The sequence below is a fragment of the Hibiscus syriacus genome, unplaced genomic scaffold, assembly GCF_006381635.1.
Source record: "Hibiscus syriacus cultivar Baekdansim isolate YM2019G1 unplaced genomic scaffold, ASM638163v2 tig00109972_pilon, whole genome shotgun sequence".
In the NCBI taxonomy this organism is placed as follows: domain Eukaryota; kingdom Viridiplantae; phylum Streptophyta; class Magnoliopsida; order Malvales; family Malvaceae; genus Hibiscus; species Hibiscus syriacus.
The window spans coordinates 104572-118987 of record NW_024062543.1 but is presented as its reverse complement, the minus strand read 5'-3'; the positions used below and the strand labels follow the sequence as shown (position 1 = coordinate 118987).

At 36.4% G+C, this 14416-nt stretch overlaps 2 protein-coding genes across 2 annotated transcripts; both read left to right on the top strand.

Moving 5' to 3' along the window:
- Positions 1 to 1322: 1322 nt before the first annotated feature.
- Positions 1323 to 3019, top strand: LOC120211371 (V-type proton ATPase 16 kDa proteolipid subunit). The gene is made up of 3 exons (XM_039209916.1): positions 1323 to 1484; positions 2044 to 2329; positions 2651 to 3019. The coding sequence occupies exons 1-3, from the start codon at positions 1406 to 1408 to the stop codon at positions 2781 to 2783; spliced, it is 498 nt and encodes a 165-aa protein (XP_039065847.1). The 5' UTR covers positions 1323 to 1405; the 3' UTR covers positions 2784 to 3019.
- Positions 3020 to 12912: 9893 nt separating this feature from the next.
- LOC120211370 (30S ribosomal protein S31, mitochondrial-like) lies at positions 12913 to 13478 on the top strand. Its single transcript, XM_039209915.1, has one exon. The coding sequence runs from the start codon at positions 13028 to 13030 to the stop codon at positions 13295 to 13297; it is 270 nt and encodes an 89-aa protein (XP_039065846.1). The 5' UTR covers positions 12913 to 13027; the 3' UTR covers positions 13298 to 13478.
- The last annotated feature ends 938 nt before the right edge of the window (positions 13479 to 14416 follow it).

Genomic DNA, 14416 nt, shown 5'->3' with positions numbered 1-14416 from the left:
TAAACCACGTGTGCCAGTATTCACCTGTAAGACCCGTAAATTTTATGATTTCATAAATTAATTTTGTTACCCATTAGTAATATAGTGTTATTATGGATTAGGTTCGAAAACAGTAGCAGAGCGTGGCGAGACCAGCAATCACTATATCTACTATTTGAACATATTGTCGAGGTGTGTTTCATGTGTACTACTTGATTGTTTTATATGTTTTGAAATATGGTACATTGAAAGCTATGGTTTAATGTTTTATTAATCCATCTATTTACTGGTGATGGTTTATGGAATATGATTGATATATGATTGGTTTTCATTGGTATATGATAATATTGATTATGAAATTATGGAAATTATGCTTACTGCATAAATAGTATTTTTGGAAATATTGATTTTGGGTTGGATTGCATTACGGAGGTACAGCTCTGATTAAGCTGGTAAATCTTATGGACCTAATGTGACTCTTGGTAGGCCCACGGGCCTCAAGATGCTTCATTAGGTTGGCTCCCTTTGCTGTGTGCTTAGGGTAAGCCCTACGAACTTACGGACTTAAGGATACAGGCCCGAAAGCCTATTCTTAGGTTGGCTTTCTTTTTGCTGAGTGCTTAAGGTAAGCCATATGGACGCAATTCTGGGGAATTGCGGATGGTGTACAGGAGAAGGGTTTTAAATTACGAGTTTCAAAAGTTAAACTTCATTATGGTTTGATGATGAATTTCTGAACTATTACTCATTTACTGTATCTACTATGATTTTATTGTACTATTGGGACACACTGAGCCTAGCTCACTTTTCGAAAATGTTTTCCCCTTTCAGATACGGTTGGTTAGATTCACCTGATTGAGCACTTGGAGGATCAACATATCTCTTGAAGTATATCGTATTGTAATGTTTTATCTTTTAAGTTGATACTATTTTGGTAACATGTGTCTTATTTTAAAGTATTAAATTTTATAATGATTACTCCTTTGCTATTTATATTTGGTTTATCGTAAATTTGGATTTTTAAGACATGTTAATTAATATTTAATACGATATTTATTTATTATTTTAAAATATAAAATAAATTATACGATATTAATCTATTAAGATTAAATATTAAATATAAAAAATATAACAATAATAATAATTACTTTTTAAAATTAAAAACATTTTAATAATTTATATCTTAATAGTGGATATAAGTAAAGAAAAAGCTTCGGCCCAAGGACTTAATTTGGGCTATATAGCCTATATACTGCAAAAGACAAACCTGAGCAAATATAAAATAAAATAAATAAAAAACTGTGCTTGATTTGTGTCCTTCCAAACTGGAGGAATAAATAAATAAACTCTCTCTGGAAACGAAGCAACTGTCAACAGCATTCTCCTCAGATCTAGACCGCCGCGCCTCAGATCGTCTAAATCCACCATGTCTTCCACTTTCAGCGGTGACGAAACGGCTCCTTTCTTCGGCTTCCTCGGTGCCGCCGCTGCTCTCGTCTTCTCCTGTAACGATTCCTTACCTTTCTTCCTCCTGATTTATTGTTATTCTTACTTTTTAGACTTAGATCTCTTGTAATTTCTATTTATTCGATTTTCTCATGGAAAATTGATAGATCACTATTGCTAGACTTTTAGCTTCATTGAACGATCTGATTGAGAATAGTTTATGGTTTTTATATTAAATTTATGTATAAATTTGTTAGTGTATTATAGGATTGATATGGATCTATGATGTTGAGATATAAACAATTCCGAAATAAAATTTTACTTGATCTAGCTGTGAAATTTTTATACTTTTAATGTTTTAGTTTTTATTGGAATTAAACGGCAGAATTCACCTATATTATAGTTATTTAGATGTGGATCTAATAAGAATTTTGCATTCAAATAATATCAGCAGGTTTAAATTGAAGTAAAATAAATTGTGAATTTAGGTTGGATTCCGTTCAAATAAACTCAGAAATGATTTAAATCGGAAAAATAGATAAATTTGGTTATGGATTGCTTTCAAGTTTACTCGTCATTTTTTGAATTGAAAAATGATAAATTAATGTTTGGAGATAGGTATGGGAGCTGCATATGGGACTGCTAAGAGCGGTGTTGGTGTTGCTTCAATGGGTGTGATGAGGCCTGAGTTGGTGATGAAATCTATTGTTCCAGTTGTTATGGCTGGTGTTTTGGGTATTTACGGGTTGATTATTGCTGTCATTATTAGTACTGGTATCAATCCTAAGGCGAAATCATATTACCTTTTTGATGGATATGCCCACCTTTCCTCTGGTCTTGCGTGTGGCCTTGCTGGCCTATCTGCAGGAATGGCAATTGGAATTGTTGGTGATGCTGGTGTCAGGTATGCTGATTTTAGCGCCATGTTTGAAACTTACATATGACACTGTTATTATTGATCGATACCAGAAGTATTTGACCTGTGAAAATGTTGATTTATACCTTTTCATAAAGTGAAAACAGGCCTCTAGGAAATTTTGGTGACAATGAGATCCGATCAAAGCTTTGGTTGCTGAGACCAAGTGTTTAAATTATACGAAAATTATCGATAGATTGATAATGTTTATCTGTCGCTTATTGTTGAAAATATTGTGAATGCTCAATGAAATCAAACATTTACTTTAAAAACCATTTCAAATGATATTTAAACGATATTGTGTTGCAGAGCTAATGCACAGCAGCCAAAACTGTTTGTTGGAATGATCCTTATCCTCATCTTTGCTGAAGCTTTGGCTCTTTATGGCCTTATCGTCGGCATCATCTTGTCTTCTCGAGCCGGCCAATCTAGAGCAGAATGAGATGGTTGCAGAGCTGTTCCGGTGATGTTTTATTGTTTATCGTATAATTTAACGAGGAAAGAGTATCGTGTATGGTCGGGTTAATGATGATTGGACATCGAATGCGGGGTTCACATTAATATTGATGAAAACAACAACTTGAGCAGTCATATGGTAGTTTCTCCTTCCTCTTTGTAGAAGTAGAATTGAGTTTATTCTCTTAACAAAACGTTGTGGAGCGTTTCCCTGTTTGATTTTTGTTTATCTTTGTATTGCAGAGTGTTGAACAATTTTAATGGAAGTTTAATTTGTTTACAGAGCAATAGTGAGATAGTTGTTCCCGAAGTTGGATTAAAACAACAACTAAGTTTAAACTAAAAACGCGTATGGTTATGTTCATTTATTTACCCTTAAGCTTATTTGTTTTCGATAATAAAATTATGTTGGTATTCATTAAAGGTGTAAATGTCCGTATTCATTTGTTTAATGTTCGTGAACATATGTATAAACGTTTTCTTAAACAATTAACAAACATATTCAAAACATTCAGTAGACTTACACATGAATATGTTTTTGAACATATAGTTGGACATTTTTGCTAGAGATGAGCATTTGATCGAATCGAGTAGAATTCAAAATTTTGAATTATTTGAGTTGACGAATTGTATTTTATGATTCGAACTTAACTTGAAAACTTTTTTTAGTTGAGTCAAGTATTTCGAGATTTTATTCAAATTTTATTATAATTATTTATCGTATTATGATATTGGATTGATTCTAATTTTTTGACTTTCTCTAATCATATATATATATATATATATTCTTTTTACATTATAATGTTATTTATTATATCAAATACAATCTAAAATTATAAAATATATTTTCAATATTATATTTTAAAGAAGGTATGTTAAGGATAAAGTACTGATGAGAGTATAAAGGAGTAAAAAATTTATGGAAAGAAAGAATTTGCAAGTAATTACAAAAGATCAAATTGAGTAAAATGCAAAGTTAAGAAATTAAATAAAAAAGAGAGAAATTTTTTAATAAAAAAATAGGAATTGAAGTTACATAGGTATTTTACAATGGTATAGCAGTGTATGGTTCAAATTTGATAAAAACGAACTTAAATGAAGAATGAATTGAAGAAATAACAAAATCATGAAAAGTTGATGGACTAAATTAAATAATAGAAAACTTGTTATCAAAAGAGGAATTGAGAATACATAGGTATTATATGAAGGTTTTGGAGCACGTGGTTCAAATTTGGTAAAAATTGACTTAATATGAAAAAGAAATTGAAGGAATAAGGAAATTAGGGACTAAATCGTAAAATTGTTTAAACACTCATTCAAATTTTTTATTTTTTGAGTGACTCAAAATTTTCAAATTTCAACTCGACTTGAACTCAAAAACCAAATTGACAATTCGAGTTGACTCGAATAACTCAAATAATTCAACTTAAATAACTCGAAATTTAAAAAAAAATGATTTTTCATGTCGAGCCGAGTTTTGCATACATATGGTTTTCAAAAACAATTAAAAATGTGTTCATAAATAATAAATTATAAATTAACACATTTATTTTGCTAAGTATAAAATGATTATATATTAATACCAAGTAATTATATTATAAATAAAATAAAGGTAAACTACACATTTAGTACATAAATTATTAATTTTGGTACATTTTAATACCTAAACTTTTGTTTTTTTTTAAATTATATCTAACTTTTAGTTTATGTTCATCTAAGAGATACTATGATTGATTATAGTGATAAGTACGAGCTTTTTATTATGATGGAGGCAACCAGTAGTGAAGAGACTACTAGAGAAACTATGTCGAAGGAGGTTATTAATTACTGATGTTTAATGAGATAGCTTCTACCATTTTCAGTATTGTTGAGACTGTAAATTCAAAAGATTCTTTAGGTCAGAACGTGCTTAAGGCATCTACTAGAGATGATGGTAGGCCTGCTAGAGACGCTGCAAAAGGAGTGATATATTTTTGAAAGAGTTAAAAGTTATCAATAATAATAATGGTAAAAAGAATGCTAAGTAGGGTAAGATAAGGAGAGACCTGTGGATTACTCCTTAAATGATAATGTTGTTTTTAGAATTCTAGGGTTTTAAATCACCCTAATAAACAAAAACTTATGGTAGATAGGATTTCTTTCTTAGATGTTGATATAGTTTATTTGGTTGAAACTCGGGTGAAGAATAATAAAGTTTAGGCCATTTGGGATATGATTTTTATTGGGTGGAGGGGTTTTCATACTATGATTTTGCTGAGAATGGAAGAATCTGGCTTCTTTGTAAGTCTAATGTTGGCATCTTAAACATTGCGAGGACTGATCAAAGTATTACTTGCTTGGTTCGTCTGGGTATGGTGGAGTTCTTTGTCACTGCTATCTATGTTGTGATTTTGGTTGTGATAGCTTATCTTTTTAGCAACATCTTAGAGGTCTGGGGATAAGCCTTGGATTTTTGGGAATGATTTCAATATTATTTACAGTTAAGTTGATAGATCTTAACCTGTTGGAAGCTATCTTTGGAAGGATATAGAGGATTTCAATTTGTGTATAGAGACCATTGGTCTATTTGCCTATGCTTTTGATGAGTCTCTTTTTACTTGGTCAAACCATCAGGAGGGGTCTTTCCTGGATAGAAAGTTTGATCGAGTCATGGTCTCTACTTCGTGGTTGGAGGCTTTCCCTCGTGCTCGAGTGAGTTTTCTTGCCCCTGGTTTGTCAGATCCCTTCCCTAGTCTTGTTTTGATGGATTTAGTTAAAAAATTATCCCTAAACCTTTTAAGTTCTTTAATTTTTGGGTGCAACACCCATATTTCCCGAGTATTATTTTGTAGTGTTAGCAGCAACCTCTTTTTGGCATCTTTAATACTACGAGTGTTCGTGTTCTGTAAAATGCTTGAAATCTGTTTTGAAGGAGTTTAATTTTGTACAATATGATGATTTTTCTGGGAATGTGAAAGAGAAAAGGCTATTCAATTTTTTTAGATGCTGCTTGGTACGAGGGAGAGTGAGGTTTCTGTACCTCCCGTGGATTTTCTATCTAATTTACTCGGTGTCTCCTTTATTGCTGAAGCTTGTGAAGTTTTTCAGCATGATGTTTCCCATGATGAGGTTAAAAGAGCTTTATTTGACCAATGCTCGGATAAGGCACCTGTGCTTGATGGTTTTTTCGCTTATTTCTTCAAGGTTGCTTGGAATGTCATTGGTGAAGACGTTTTACAAGTTGTTCTGTTTTTCTTCTAGAATGTCTCTCTTCTGCCTGGGTTCAATGCTACGACTCTTGTTTTGGTTCCCAAAATTTTGAATCCTAGTCATATAAAGGACTTTCTTGTTTCAACTTTATATACAAATGTATTACTCGGGTTATTGTTAATAGGCTAAAGTCTTATTTGTCCGAGGTTATTTCTTGTAGTCAGAGTGCTTTTGTTCCTGGAAGAGACATTATGGACAACACTCTAATGGTCCAAGAATTGGTCAGTGGCTATAGCAGATTCTCTTTCTCTTAGGTGCGTTCTAAAGTTGAATTTACAGAAGGCTTTTGATTCTATATATTAGAATTTTGTGTTGAAGGTTTTGGAAGCTCTCCATATGTTTGTTGTTACGATTCAATAGATTAGGGTGTGTATTACTGAAAAAATAGAAAACAAATTAACCCACAACTACTATACTTTTTTCAAGTGATTTTGTATTTCTTTTTTGTTTTATATAAATGAAATCAACAAGGTCCTTTATATAGGCACTAGGTACTACTCTTCCAAAAACAAAAAATAAATTCTATTAAAACTCATAAAAGATAATTAACTCCTATATCACCCATTGGCCTTTCACCTACTAAAACTCATAGACCTTTTATTTTCCCATTAACTTCTAAATTTAAAGAAAAACATTAAGGATTACATTTAAGTTTATTCAACAAAACTCCCCCTTAAACTTAAATGTTTCTACCATCCATCATGCCAATCATCTTCTTGCATTTGTCAAGAAGTACTTTCGGTAGCGGTTTTGTGAAGATATCCGCAACTTGATCCTGACTTGCCACATGCACCAATTCCACACTTCCTTCCTTCACATGATCTCGGATAAAGTGAAAACGAATATCGATGTGTTTGCTTCTTTCATGGTTCACTGGGTTCTTTGCCAACTCAATTGCTGATTTGTTGTCAACATGAATCACAGTTACACCTAGTTGCTTTAGCTCCATCTTGCTCAACAAATTTCTAAGCCATATCGCATGACATACACACCAAGATGCTGCCACATATTCTGCTTCACACGTCGAGAGCGTCACAATCGGCTGCTTCTTTGAAAGCCAAGTAAACGCAGTATCTCCTATAAAAAAAACACATATCCCGATGTGCTTTTCCGATCGTCTATGTCTCCGCACCAATCGCTGTCGGAGTACCCAACCAATTTGTAATCTTCTGCTTTCGAGTAGAACAACCCGAGTGACACTGTTCCTTGGATGTATCGTAGGATTCGCTTCAACGCCTTCCAATGTGAATAAACCGGCTCCTCCATGAACCGACTTACAATGCCGACACTTAACGAAAGATCCGGCCTTGTGCATGTGAGATATTGAAGGCTTCCTACCAAACTCCGGTATCTACTCGCATCGACACGTTTCCCTCCATTGAACTTTGATAATTTTGCACCTGGTTCCATTGGTGTTGATACCGGGTTGCAATTTTCCATATTGTATTTCTTCAAAATCTCTTTTGCATATGTCTCCTGCGATACAAAAATACCTGTCTCTACTTGTCTAAACTCCAAACCAAGAAAAAACTTCATTAAGCCCAAATCTGTCATCTCAAATTCCTGTGTCATTGTGCCCTTAAACTCTTCTATCATCTCATCATTGTTACCCATAAAAATGAGATCATCAACATAAAGAGCAACAAATAACACGTTACCTCCATTCTTCTTTGCGTAAAGGGCATGCTCGTAGGGACATTTCTTGAACCCGTTCTCCATGAAATATGTATCGATACGTGTATTCCATGCCCGTGGTGCTTGCTTCAACCCGTAAAGAGCCTTCTTCAATTTTAACACTTTTTTATCTTCTTCGACTTTTACGTACCCGGGTGGTTGTTCGATGTAGATATCTTCTTCAAGCACACCATTCAAGAATGCCGACTTGACATCCATTTGAAATATCGGCCATTTGAATTGAGCAGCTTGTGAAATGAGTAATCGAATTGTCTTCATTCTTGCAACAGGAGCAAACACCTCGTCATAGTCGATTCCTGCCTTTTGCTTGTATCCTTTCGCAACAAGTCGCGCTTTGTATCGTTCTATCTCGCCTTGAGCATTCATCTTTTTCTTGAACACCCACTTCACACCAATAGGCTGACTTCCTTTCGGCAATTCTGCTAGCTCCCATGTGTTGTTACGGTCAATCGCTTCAATCTCCTCGTTCATGGCAGTTCACCACTTCTTGTCTCGCAACGCCTCTTCAAAGCTGATATTTTCAACATCTGCCAAAAGACATACAAGGTTTACTTCATTTGTCGAATCATACAAATCTTATAAACTTCGTATTTTAGGTTGTCTTGGTTCATCTTCATCATCGGTAGTTTCAGAGTTTGTTGGTATGCTTTTTGGTAAAACGATTGAGGATTCTCCAACTTCGATGATAGCCTCTGTCGAATTGTTCCAGTCCCACTCGCTTGCTTCGTTTATTCGCACATCACGACTCACCATCACCTTCTTGCTTATCGGATCGAATAGCTTGTACCCTTTTGTCTTCTCATCATACCCAATAAAAATATACTTTTTACTTTTTTCTTCGAGCTTCGTTCTTCGTTGATCCGGTACATGTGCATAAGCAACACTACCGAACACTTTGAGATGAGAAACTGTCGGCTTTTGTCCGCTCCATGTCTCTTGTGGTGTTTGATCATCTAACTTTACATGTGGACATCGATTTTGTACATAGATGGCACATTGCATGGCTTCTGCCCAAAATTCCTTCGGCATCTTCTTGCTCTTAAGCATTGATCGAACCATGTCGAGAATGGTCCGGTTCTTCCTCTCGGCCACACCGTTTTGTTGAGGAGAGTATGGTGCAGTTAGAAATCTCCTTATGCCTTGCTCCTCGCAATACTCCATGAAAGCTGTCGAAGTATACTTGCCACCTCTATCGGATCGTACGGCTTTGATGTGTCTACCAGTTGCCTTCTCTACCATCACTTTGAACTTTTTGAACACCTCAAATGCCTCGGATTTTTCTTTCAAAAAATGAACCCAAGTTTTTCGTGAGAAATCATCGATAAAGGAAATGAAATACCTTTTACTGCTGAAAGATTCGGGGGTGATTGGTCCACATATATCGGTATGAATCAACTCGAGAGGGTGTTTAGCTCGATATTCTGCCTTCTTTTGAAACGAGGTTCTCGATTGCTTGCCAAGCACACATTCTTCACAAAATTTGCCCTCATAATCTATATCCGGCAGCCCGTGCACCATGTTCTTCTTTGCTAACTCTTTTAGACCACCATGATGTAAGTGACCAAAGCGAAGATGCCACAGTGATGCTTTGTCTTCTACGTCGATTTGCAAACATTTTTCTCGCACGCTTCTCAAATTTAGTTTGTACATCCGATTTTTGCCCATCTCGACTCGAGCAACTATACGCCCTTGCTTGTCCTTCAAGTGTAGTATTCGATCTTTCAAAAGTGCCGAGTAACCTTTCTCTGTGAGTTGCCCCATACTCAAAATGTTTGTCTTGAGATCTGGTACATAAAAAACATCTTGGATTGACCCTATCAAGCCATCCTTTTGTAAGTAACAAATCGTACCTCGGCCTTTGACCTCCACTTTTGATGCATCTCCAAAAGACACATGACCATCTTCAATCTTTTTCATCTCTTTGAATAGGTACTTGTGACCACACATATGGTTGCTTGCGCCCGAGTCGAGGTACCACAGAGTGTCATTGTTGATGTTGAATTCATTTTGAGCCATCAAGAGAAAGCCTTCATTCGCTTCATCTTCCAAGGCTAGGTTGATTGTTTTTTCCACCTTTTTATCGGCTCGACAATCTTTTGCAAAATGACCCACTTTACCACAGTTATAACATTTGTCAGAGTTGCAATCCTTCGCGTAGTGACCATACTTGTAACACTTGTAGCACTCGATATTGGAATAATTTAATCGGCCGCCTCTTCCTCGTCCGCGCCCTCTTCCGCGCCAATTTGGTTGGCTTGACTGTCCATTCTCCTTATAGTACCTTTCATGACTGTCGCCTTGACCACCGCGACCATATCCACGACCTCCACGGCCACGACCTTTACCTCAAAAATTTTGAGAATAAAATACCTTTTCGTCTTTGATTAACGCCTTGGTTTGAAGTGCTTGCTCAAGTGTCTCCTCCTTCTTTTTCTTTTTACGTTGTTCGTGTGCCTCGAGTGAACCAGTAAGCTCGTTGACTGTGAGTGTCGCAAGGTCTTTTGACTCTTCTATTGCGCACACAACATTCTCAAAATTGTCGGTTAATGATCTCAAAATCTTCTCCACAACTCGTGCCTCGGTTAACGCTTCGCCATTACGATTGAGTTGGTTCACCACGGTTTGTACACGTGTGATGTAGTCGGATACACTTTCCAACTCCTTCATCTTTATGCTTTCTAACTCGCCACGAAGAGTTTGGAGACGCACTTGCTTGACTCGGTCGGCTCCTTTGAACACTTTTCCTAAAATGTCCCACGCTTCTTTTGAAGTAGCTGCACCAGCAATCTTCTCAAAGCCCGACTCGTCAACAGCTCAGAATAACATGTATAGTGCCGCCTTATCCTTCGATCGCGCCTCTTTCAACGCCTTGGTTTGAGCCGCCGTATATCCCGTGGTTGTTGTTGGTTCTTCGAAACCTTCTTCGACCACCTCCCATGCATCTTGAGATCCGAGAAGAGCTTTCATTTGAATGCTCCAGTTCTCGTAGTTCGCCTTCGTTAGTCGTGGTAGCGACATTTGACCCGTCACATTTGCCATTGACTCTGATACCAATTTGAAAAAATAGAAAACAAATTAACCCACAACTACTATACTTTTTTCAAGTGATTTTGTATTTCTTTTTTGTTTTATATAAATGAAATCAACAAGGTCCTTTATATAGGCACTAGGTACTACTCTTCCAAAAACAAAAAATAAATTCTATTAAAACTCATAAAAGACAATTAACTCCTATATCACCCCTTGGCCTTTCACCTACTAAAACTCATAGACCTTTTATTTTCCCATTAACTTCTAAATTTAAAGAAAAACATTAAGGATTACATTTAAGTTTATTCAACAATTACCACATCTAGGTACTCTATTTCTTTAAATGGGCTTTGGTTGGGTTTTTCCATGGGGCTAAAAGCGCGAGACAAGGGGACCTATTGTCCCCTTATCTCTTTTTTTTTTACCATGAATGCCCTCTCTAAGATGCTGGATAGGGCTGTGAGCTTTTGTGTTTTTTCTTATCATTCTAAGTGCCATAGACCCAATCTTACAAACTTGTGCTTTACTAACGATATTATGGTTTTCACGAGGGGTTCTATTGATTTCATTTTGGGGGTTTGGAGGATTTTACGTTTGTTTCAATTGTTTTCTGGTTTTCATGTTAATTTTTCTAAATATGAGATTTTCCCTTTTGGTGTGGAAGATTCAGTTTTGAACTTTGTTGTGGAATGTACAGGGATTAGAATAGGGAGACCGTCTATTCGCTGCTTGGGGATTCCTTTCATCACTGGAAGACTCACTATGAATGTTGTAAGTCACTGTTAGACATGATCACTAATCGGCTTCAAGGGTGGTACGCAAGGCAATTATCTTATTTTTAGTATTCAATAGTTTTGGAGTAGGAAACTTTTGTTGCATGCAACTTTTATCAAAAGAATAAATCATCGTTGTTCTAGATTTTTTTTGGAAAGCCAAAGACAAAGCTGTAAAGGGTGCGAGGGTGATTTGGTCTCGTATTTGCATCCTGAGGTTTGAAAGAGGATTTGGGCTCAAGGACTTGGGTGATTGGAATGTGGCGAACTCCTTGCTGTTGATTCGGAAGGTGTTGCTCAAGGAAGGGTCTTTGTGGGTAGCTTGGATCCACGAATATGTGCTTAAAGAGAGCTCTTTCTGGCTGGTCTCAATTCCTCAATGATATAGCTGGACTTGGAGGAGTCTGTCGAGACTAAGAATGAGGGATCTCATGGTTCAGGTCTTGGTCTCCCTATTGCTCGTATGAACACTGTTTCTGAAATCTGGGAGGTTGTTCGTGAGAGGGGGATAAGGTTGGCTGGGATAGGGTGATTTGGCACTCAGGGCACATCCTATAGCATGTCGCGGTGGCTTGGATGTGGGTTCTTGATGAGCTCCCTACTAAAAGTAGGCTTTTGACATTTGGGATAACTATATATGGTTTTTGTGTTCTTTGTACAAGAATGTTTGAGAGAAGATATCACTTATTTTTTTATTCTGATTTCTCTAAGGAAGTTTAAATGAATCTTCTGTGTACGAGTTTCATATACAGGTCTGTTCGGGGGTGGCTACAAGAGCTCGAATGGATGTGCGACATGCCTCGAAGGAGATCTTTTTTGGTTATGGTGCTTAAGTTGACTTGGAATGATTGTATCTATCTCTTGTGGCGTGAGAAGAATCGTCGACTTTTTTCAAAATGTTGAAGCTACAGTTCAAGAGGTGACTCACCTAATTCGGGATTGTGTCAAGCTCAGGCCTCAGCTTTACGGGGAAGATGACGACTAGCCAGTGGCAAGTTCATAGAGACTTATGTGTGAGTTGGTTTCTTGCTATAGGTATTTGTTTGTTATTTATACATCTGTTTGCAAGCTACAGTTCTTATATTGTATAGTCCTATTTATTTTTTTATAATTAGGTTTGGTAGTTTTAATAAGAAATTGATTAATTTATTTTAATTTTTATCCAAATTATTTTTATAATATTTTTATATTTCTTCTATATTTAATAAAACTAATTTAAAAAAACATTTATATCCGATACTAATCATTATTCATTATCATCCTGACCCATTTTGGGGCTATTTGAGAATTATTTTAGAAAATCATTACTAAAAAAGAAGTTTGGGCTGGAGTGAATCATAATCTGGACATAGGTTTGATTAAAGCCCAAAGCTAATCAGATTAAAAGAAAAAAAAAGGAAGAAGCCCAATTCTCGAATTATTTCTAGGCTTCTATTGGCAGCCTCCGCCCCCGGCATGGTTCGAGAGATTGCGAGCAGAGGAAATGGCGATGATTCAGTGGTGCGGCGCGGTGGCTAGGAGAATAACGGTGAAGCAGTGGCCTCCTCTATCACAGGATTTGCCGAGTGGAGTAATGGCGGCGGAGGCGCCGATCCTTTGCGGCAGGGGCGACAAAAAGACGAAGAGAGGGAAGAGATTCAAAGGATCGTACGGGAACGCCAGACCCAAGAAGGAGAAGATGATCGAACGCATCAAAGACAAGGTCGAAGTTCCCAGGTCCACCCCTTGGCCTCTCCCCTTCAAGCTCATCTAAAACAAATTAATTATCTTTCCTCTCTTTTGCATTAGCTGTAGTAATAAATCTTAATTTTGCACAATTTTTTTCTGGATTTTCTGTTTGTTACTTTAATATTTGTGGGGTTTGAGTTTTAGGCATGGGTTTTTGTTTCTGGAAACTGTTGTTACGAAATTAGTAAATTCGAATGCTTGTTAAATTGGTGTCAAATGGTTGCGAATTAGCCCATGAAAATTTTAGAATATGAAAAGAGAAAACCCTAACTGTTATGCAACAATTATTATTTGGCACCATAGCTTGTAACACTGAACAAATAGGACATTGGGACATATTTTCTGTGAATGCCTTTGAATTCCAGCACAGTTGCTGCTCATGGTTCATGAGTTAAAAGGAAGAGCTGGGATTTATGAGTGAGATGGTGATTTTCATGGCTTGGTTAAATCCTTTGATTAGTACATGGTTTATGGTTTTAGGAAGAACAGGATTGTATATGGACATGAAAGATATGAACTTGAATGTTGAATGGATGTCCCTGGCATAATTGAAGGGCTTAGTCTTCATATAGTGTTAACATAAAGTATGCCATAACTGAATAGTGTTGACATAAATGTTATCAGAACTCAGAATGAGATAGAACCTGAAACATTCTAAACCTGAAATGACTTGATCTGATCTGCCCGAACCCGACAATTGCCCCCTCTGGTTACAGTTACAAGGGCCTTGCTTATATCAGCATTGGAGCTTGATTTTGTCACCTGCCCTGTTTCATTGGAGAGACAGACAGGGCAAGTAGGCACTTAAGCAATTACAGCAATTCCCACAGTATAGTGTTGCTTAGGAGCTTATTTTTTTTTAGGGAAAATCTGATTAAAAATCAAGTTCTCGAATTCGGAAGTTTCGGAAGTTAGTCAACTCAGTATCTTACAATCTTGAAGTTCAAATCTCAACATCTGAAAAACTTTCTATGTTAATATTTTACGACCACTTACCTCATTGTGGAGAGAGGAAAGGGTGTCATCTTCCTTGGTTAACTACCATAAACAGATTTCCCCTTGAAGACCGTGATCATGGAATACCTTATAGAATGCAGGTGTATGTTTCATCTTCCTAAATTACTCGACCTCCCTTGTTGTCTGC